This window comes from Pituophis catenifer, unplaced genomic scaffold, assembly GCF_029215685.1.
Source record: "Pituophis catenifer annectens isolate HBS135680 unplaced genomic scaffold, rPitCat1.0.hap2 SCAF_5, whole genome shotgun sequence".
NCBI lineage: Eukaryota > Metazoa > Chordata > Lepidosauria > Squamata > Colubridae > Pituophis > Pituophis catenifer.
In genome coordinates this window covers 60450353-60458005 of record NW_027256885.1, presented here as the reverse complement: position 1 = coordinate 60458005, position 7653 = coordinate 60450353, and the positions used below count along the sequence as shown (strand labels likewise).

Here is a 7653-nt window from a genome sequence, read left to right as displayed (position 1 = left end):
TTTGTGAGCATCTCAGACTTATGTACGAGGACCCCATCAAAATGCAGACTGCCACCAGACAACTGAAGACCCTGAAGCAGGGTTGCAAACCGCTGCAGGAACGTATCAGTGAGTTTCGGCTGCTTAGCCAGGATTCGGCCTGGAATGAGGTGGCCCTCATGGACGCATTCCAGGATGGCTTATCGGAGGAGTTGCAGGATGAGCTGGTCTGGGTTGATATCCCTCCGACCCTTAATGTGCTGGTACATCTGTGCCTTAGGATCGATGCCCGGTTGCAGATACGGACCAGTCGCCGTGCCTGCCAGGAGACCCGTGTGGTTCCGGTCCAGCGTGAGACCCCGACTCCATGGGAGGAGCCCATGGAAATAGGTGCAGCCAGACCCCATCTGTCAGTGGCTGAGAAAAATAAACGACGATCAGGGGGGTTGTGTTTGTATTGCGGGGAACCCGGACACATGGCTGCCTCTTGCCCAAAGAAGCAATGAGGAGAGTCGGCTCCTGGGCCTGCCCCAAAGTCACAGAAAACCCTGTCAGGAAACGCCCTGAGCCCAATCTAGGGGAGACCCTGGGTCGGGCGTGCACCAATACCAAGGCATTTGATTTTGGCGGCAAAAGTCTTCCTGTCCAATAGTCCGCAGGGGATTCCGGCTCAAGCTTTGGTGGACTCTGGAGCTACAACTAATTTTATGGATGTGGCGTTTGTAGCCAAATATGCAGTCCCTCAGTGTCCATTGGATCCTCCCATGCTCATGGAGACCATTGATAGCTGGGTGCTTCTGTCTGGGCCTATTACGGCCATCACGCAACCCTTGTGCCTGACCATCGGGTCTCATGAGGAGGCCATTCAGGTTTATATTACCACCGGCCTGCATTTTCCCATGGTCTTGGGCTTGGCTTGGCTCCGGACACACGACCCGCAGATCTATTGGTCCCAGAACTTCATCTCTTTTCTGAGCCTGCAATGTGTGGACCACACCCGTCAAGTCTGCGCAGGCCAGCTGCTGGGTCCAACCGGGGTGTCCTTGCCTTCCAACCTCAAGGATTTTGCAGATGTTTTCAGTGAGCAGAAAGTGGACCAATTGCCCCCACACTGGCCATACGACTGCCCCATTGATTTGATTCCGGACGCGCCACTCCCAGTGGGGCATTTGTATTCGATGTCGGACCCTGAGTTGGCTGCATTACGGGACTTTGTGGACAAAAACCTGGCTCAGGGTTTTATCCGGCCCTCATCATCGCCATTGTCCGCCCTGGTCCTGTTCGTGAAAAAGAAGACTGGAGACTTACGGCTTTGTTGCGACTACCGCAAGTTAAACGCCATCATGGTGCGCAACCGGTATCCTCTGCCCCTTATTCCTGAACTTTTGGAACAGCTTCGGGAGGCTACTGTGTTCACTAAATTGGACTTGTGAGGGGCTTATTATCTTGTTCGGATCTGTCCCGGGGATGAATGGAAGACGGCGTTCAGCACCCGTTACGGACATTTTGAGTATACAGTCATGCCGTTTGGGCTGACCAATGCTCCTGCCATCTTCCAACATTTCATGAATGACATTTTTAGGGACCTCTTGGACAAGTTTGTCGTCATTTACTTGGACGACATTCTGATCTACTCTCCTTCCCAGGAGAGCCACCAACAGCACCTCCGCCTGGTCCTGCTGTCGAGCCCCATGGCATGCTCGACAACGCTGACGCAAGATGGTGCAGAGGACGGGGCGACGGGGCAAAACGGCAACCTTACAAGAGGGGGCGGGGCTGTGTTCACAGGGCTGGTAGTGGTGGCACTGGGTGTTAGGCGGTCGTCTGCGGGGTAGGGCGGACAGCTACGCCGGGGATAGGTGTCTCTGTATTTCCTTACTGCTGGGGTGCATCCGGCGGCGGGATGATAGCGGCTGGTCCCATGATGCCTGTGAGATGCCGGATCCGGCGTTATGGGGCGTGGGCGTGTCTATATCCTGACGTTGCTGGGGCGGGCTATTTAAATGTGCCTCTCCAATCAGCAGTAGCGCTGATTTCGAGTCTTTCTGAGATCGCAGTGTGTGCCTGGGATAACGCGCAATAAACCAGCATTGAAAGGATGAGCTGTGTGAGCTGTATTTTCTGCATTGCTGCGTTTCGCCTGGGAACCCTGATAGGAAATCAGCGCTACCCTTCATCTGGCCAGGATGGCTGAGGGTGTGGATGCCGCTCTCGGGGGGGGCTGCCGAGGGGGAAGAGCAACAGGATGAAAAGCCAGTGGAGGATTCAACGGAGACCCAGCAGCTGATGGTGCGCCCCAAGGAGCGGGCTCGTAGCCGTAGTCAAGGCGGAGAGGCGGCTGAGGTTGGTGTTGCACGGAGTGAGGTTGCCCAGTCAACAGGCTCTCAGCCAACTGCTGGGGAGTGGTGGCAAAGCCCTGAACTGGCTAGTGTAAAGGACATATCCTCTCCTTCCTTCAGCGAACGCTTCCAAAGGTGGAGAGAAATGCGTTGGGTGGAGGATGAGGACGGGGAATGGAGTTATTCAATGGGGTTGGGCCATTCCACTATGGACATACTCCGTGAGCGGTTTGGTGAAGCTAGTTTCCGTGACACACAGTCATGGCAACCGTGGATGGCTGGAAGGGAGCCCAGCAACACCTGGCATGGACCGTCGGGGTCATCTGGAATGGAAACCCGGTTTCGGTTGGCAAGTCCTAAACTGCGGGTAGGTCCACAAGGCCCGCTAACAGGGAAGCCCAGGACAACTGAATCACCAACCTCCTCCCACAGGGGGAGTACAGGGATGGGCTATGGGGCTCCTCGCCAGGGTCAGGCCGGTGGGGTTGGTTCCCAGGGAGGCAGACATATTCCAGTAGGGGCACAGGGCCTGCATGGGCCCCAGCCACCACTGCCTGGACACGGGCCTTTTGGGGTGTGGGGTCCTCAACCGGTGTGCCCCCCCCTTTGCAGACTACTTTCAATGGAAACCCAGATAGGGTGGCCCTCTTCTTGAGCCAGGTGCTGAGTTATATCGATCTATATGGACGTTTATACCCATCACAGTGGTCTATGGTGGTCGCTATTACCATGACGTTAACAGGGGAGGCTGCAGACTGGGTAGCTGATCTCCACAGCGACCATGCTCAAGAGTTGACTGATGTTGGGTTGTTTCTCGAGGGTCTCAGAGCCCGGTTCGAGGATGATACCAGAACCCAAATAGCTGAAGGCGAGCTAGTTGCTCTAAAACAAAGAGGGCGCCCTGCCAAAGAGTACGTCAAGGAATTCCGGAAATTAGCAGGGAGGGTCCGTGCGTGGCCCGAACGCATGCTTGTCCACCAATTCCACCTTGGGTTGGACCGCGAGTTACGACAGGCATGTGTCTACAGGGGTTTGCCACCCCGCCTATCGGAATGGTGTAAGGCAGTGATAGATCTTGATGTGGGGTTACGTGAATTCCGTGTAAGACCAAGCATGGGACCACCCCAAACGCGGCAGCTGCCCAAGAGACCATCACCCCCGAGAGCCATGGAATGAGCGGAGCCCGACCCTCGACCCCCGGAGGCTACCCGCCAGCCGTTACGGTGTTTCTGTTGTAACCAGATAGGGCACAGAGCCCTGGACTGCCCATTACCACCGGCACAAGCAACCGTACCTGCCACCACAACTCCAAGCGGGAAGGGCCGAACCCGAACAAGTCCCAAAAGAACCAGAGGGGCTCTTCAGGCGGGACAGGCTGACAACGGAACGCCAAAGAAGGAGTTCGGTCCAATGTCACACCCTGGTATTGTACCGGTGATAGTGGCAGACAGCGATGATGAGGAAGAAACTAAGGATCCGATGGTAAGTGAGCCCATCTGTCCCTTCCTTATCTGCTGAAGAGTTCTCACAGGGTGGTGACAGTTCAACAGGAGGCACTTATCGATTCCGGTTGCACACGGTGTTTGATGAGATGAGCACTGGCTACAAAGCTAGGACTTCGGTTACTTCCCCTGAAAACACCGATAGCATTTGAGCAAATGGATGGGTCTACCCTAGGGGGGGCTCCCACCACACATATGACAGAATTAGTTAGGATAGAGATAGGGACACATTGGGAGCGGTTACGGTTTGTGGTGGTGGACACAATGATTGAACCCGTTATTTTAGGCCTCGCCTGGCTGGACAAATGGAAACCCACCATTTGGTGGGAGGGGGGTTACCGGAGACTCCGCCTCGAACTGGGACCAGAGCCGTGTTCTTCGAGTCCACCATCAACAGGGGAGGGATTGTCGTTGAGACGTAAGGTGATGCCAATACCTGGAATACCTGACGAGTATGCAGATCTAGCAGAGATCTTTGATGAAAAAGAGTGTGATACCCTACCACCACACAGGGCAACAGATTGTGCTATTGAGCTAGTCCCTGGGGTTAAGTTACCAAAACCGCGGATGTACGCGATGGCCCCAAAAGAGGTGGAGGAACTGCGCAAATACATCGATAAGAACTTAGCCAGGGGGTTTATACAACCCAGCCGTTCACACATGGCCGCCCCCGTACTTTTTCAGGAAAAGAAAGACGGCGGTCTTCGTCTGTGTGTGGATTACCGGGGTTTGAATGCAGTTAGCATAGAGCCCTTGTATCCTCTCCCCTTAATGAAGGACCTGTTAGCTGCCTTAGCCACGGGCACATATTTTACGAAATTGGACCTAAGGGAAGCATATTATCGGGTTCAGGTTAAACAAGGTGATGAGTGGAAAGCCTCTGGGTAGTTACAAATTCTGTGTTATGCCCTTCGGACTCCAAGGTGCGCCTGCAGTTTTTATGCAGTTAATTAATGAGGTCCTCCATGAATATCTGTACCGTGGCGTATTAGTATACTTGGACGATATTCTCGTGTATACTAGAACCATGGAAGAACACGTAACCCTTGTGCGGCAGGTGCTAGAACGTCTGTTAAAAGCTCGGCTATACGTCAAGGTATCGAAGTGTGAGTTCCACCGCACGGAATTAGAATACCTAGGTTATCGTATTTCCAAAGACGGTCTGGAGATGGACCCAAAAAAGGTGACTACCGTCCTCGGCTGGCAAGCTCCGGGTACTAGGCAGCAACTACAGAGCTTCCTTGGTTTCGCCAATTTCTACCGCCAGTTTATCCCAACCTTTGCTCACATTGCCTTACCCCTGACTAACCTTTTGCGAACCAAAGGACCTGACGTGCCGAGGCTGAAACAACGCCTGGAATGGACGGAGGACTGCCAAAGAGCTTTTGAAACGTTGAAATGACGTTTTGCGGAAGCTCCGGTACTTAAACACCCTGATCAATCAAAACCGTTTGTGGTGCAAGCGGATGCAAGCGACGTAGCTGTGGGGGCTGTATTGTTGCAGGCTGATGAACAAGGCCAGTTACATCCATGCGCATACACATCGAAAAAGTTTAGTGCTACGGAACGGGGGTGGGCTATATGGGGAAAGGAAGCCTTTGCTTTCCTTTCCTTTCCTTTATCTAAGGAAGCCTTAGCACTCCTTACCTGGCGCCACCTACTGGAGGGGGCATCAGTACCATTCGAGGTCTGGACAGACCACCGAAACCTAATAGCTTTGCAAACGCCTAGGAGATTATCACCCAAACAGGTATGTTGGGCCCACTATTTCCAACAATTCAAATTCGTGCTAAAATACGCACCAGGTGGAAAGAACTTTCTCGTCAATGCTTTATCCCAAATGCCGCAATTCCACAGCAAACGGGTTGAGGTTGTACAAGCCATGGTACCTGAGGAGCCCATGGGAAACAACGATGCCACCCTGCGGGTGGAGGGGAATCCCACGTGGGAGGAGGTGTTACGGCAAGGCCTTGAACATGATGAATGGTTGCAAAAGAACAAGCAGCTGCTTACACATAGGGACGGGCTGGCGTGGAAGGGAAATAAACTGTATGTCCCGAAGGATGTTCGTAATGCGGTGTTACGACGGAGTCACGATAACAAATCTGCTGGACACTTTGGGTTTCTGAAAACCCTCCATTTAGCCCGGCGACAATTCTGGTGGCCGCAGATGCGAAACGACATAGAAACATATGTGAGGAGCTGTTCGTTGTGTGCAAAGACCAAGCCATGCACCGGAAAGCCCCTGGGCCTATTGCAATCAATAGTTACTCCTAGTCATCCATGGGAGGAGATCGTGATGGACTTCATGGTCGACCTCCCAGAAAGCAACGGTAACACGGTCATATGGACCGTGATAGACCTGTTTTCTAAACAGGCCCATTTCATTCCCTGTGGCAGGCTCCCCTCGGCCCGCCGATTAACAAAACTATTCATCCAACATATATATAGGTTACATGGAGTACCCCAACGCATAATTTCGGACAGGGGGGTACAATTCACGGCCCGGTTCTGGCGAAACTTCCTGCATGGATCAACCGAAGGGCTCAGTTCTGCCTTTTATCCCAGCACGAATGGGGCAGTCGAACGCGTGAACGCCATGGTTGAACGCTATCTCCGCTGTTATGTTTCGTATCAGCAGAATGATTGGTCCTCTTTATTACCTTTTGCGGAGGTCGCATATAATAATACTGTTCATGGCAGTACGGGGTTCACTCCATTTCAAGTAGTGATGGGTAGAGACTTCATGGCCATACCGGAACTAGAACAACAGTCAGATACCATGGTACTACCCCAAGAATGGGCTGAAAAGGTTAAACTGTTGTGGCCACAGGTCCGGGATGCCTTAGACAAAGCCGCCGCTGAATACAAGAGGCAGGCAGACAAAAAACGACTACCCCTGCAGACCCTGCGAGTGGGAGACATGGTGTACCTCTCCACCAAATATATCAAATTACGGGTCCCTAGTCGTAAACTGGGTCCAAAATATCTAGGCCCATTCCCCGTAACAAGGGTGATAAATCCTGTCACGGTTGCACTGAAACTACCCCCTCTGTTAGGGAAAATACATCCTGTGTTTCACAGCAGTCTTCTCAAACCCGTTAACCTAACCCGAGACTTCCCGGACTGTCCCGGTCCAGTCATGGAGGGGCATTACGAAATCGATGAAATTCTTGATGCCAAACTGAGTAGGGGGAAACTTAAATACCTTGTCCGATGGAAGGGATACCCCTGTGAGGAAGCGTCGTGGGTAGCCGCCGCGAATGTGAACGCGAAACGCCTAGTAAGACAATTCCATAGAAAATACCCCCCAAAGCCACAGCCTGTTGCTAACGTCTCTGATTATGTCTGTGTTTCAGGAAAACCTGTGGTGAAAGGGGAGCCGCCTGTCGAGCCCCACGGCATGCTCGACAACGCTGACGCGAGATGGTGCGGAGGACGGGGCGACGGGGCAAAACGGCAACCTTACAAGAGGGGGCGGGGCTGTGTTCACAGGGCTGGTAGTGGTGGCACTGGGTGTTAGGCAGTCGTCTGCGGGGTGGGGCGGACGGCTACGCCAGGGATAGGTGTCTCTGTATTTCCTTACTGCTGGGGTGCATCCGGCGGCGGGATGATAGCGGCTGGTCCCATGATGCCTGTGAGATGCCGGATCCGGCGTTATGGGGCGTGGGCGTGTCTATATCCTGACGTTGCTGGGGCGGGCTATTTAAATGTGCCTCTCCGATCAGCAGTAGCGCTGATTTCGAGTCTTTCTGAGATCGCAGTGTGTGCCTGGGATAACGCGCAATAAACCAGCATGAGTCCGAAAGGAGAAGGGCGGTATAGAAATTCGA

At 53.3% G+C, this 7653-nt stretch overlaps 1 protein-coding gene across 1 annotated transcript; it reads left to right on the top strand.

Annotated features, from left to right (window-relative positions):
* Positions 1 to 4847: 4847 nt before the first annotated feature.
* LOC139317689 (uncharacterized) lies at positions 4848 to 5222 on the top strand. Its single transcript, XM_070944767.1, has one exon. The coding sequence runs from the start codon at positions 4848 to 4850 to the stop codon at positions 5220 to 5222; it is 375 nt and encodes a 124-aa protein (XP_070800868.1).
* The last annotated feature ends 2431 nt before the right edge of the window (positions 5223 to 7653 follow it).

Bases quoted from the DNA above. Each gene is read 5' to 3' on its own strand.
- LOC139317689 (XM_070944767.1), top strand. From the start codon at position 4,848: ATGGAAGAACACGTAACCCTTGTGCGGCAGGTGCTAGAACGTCTGTTA.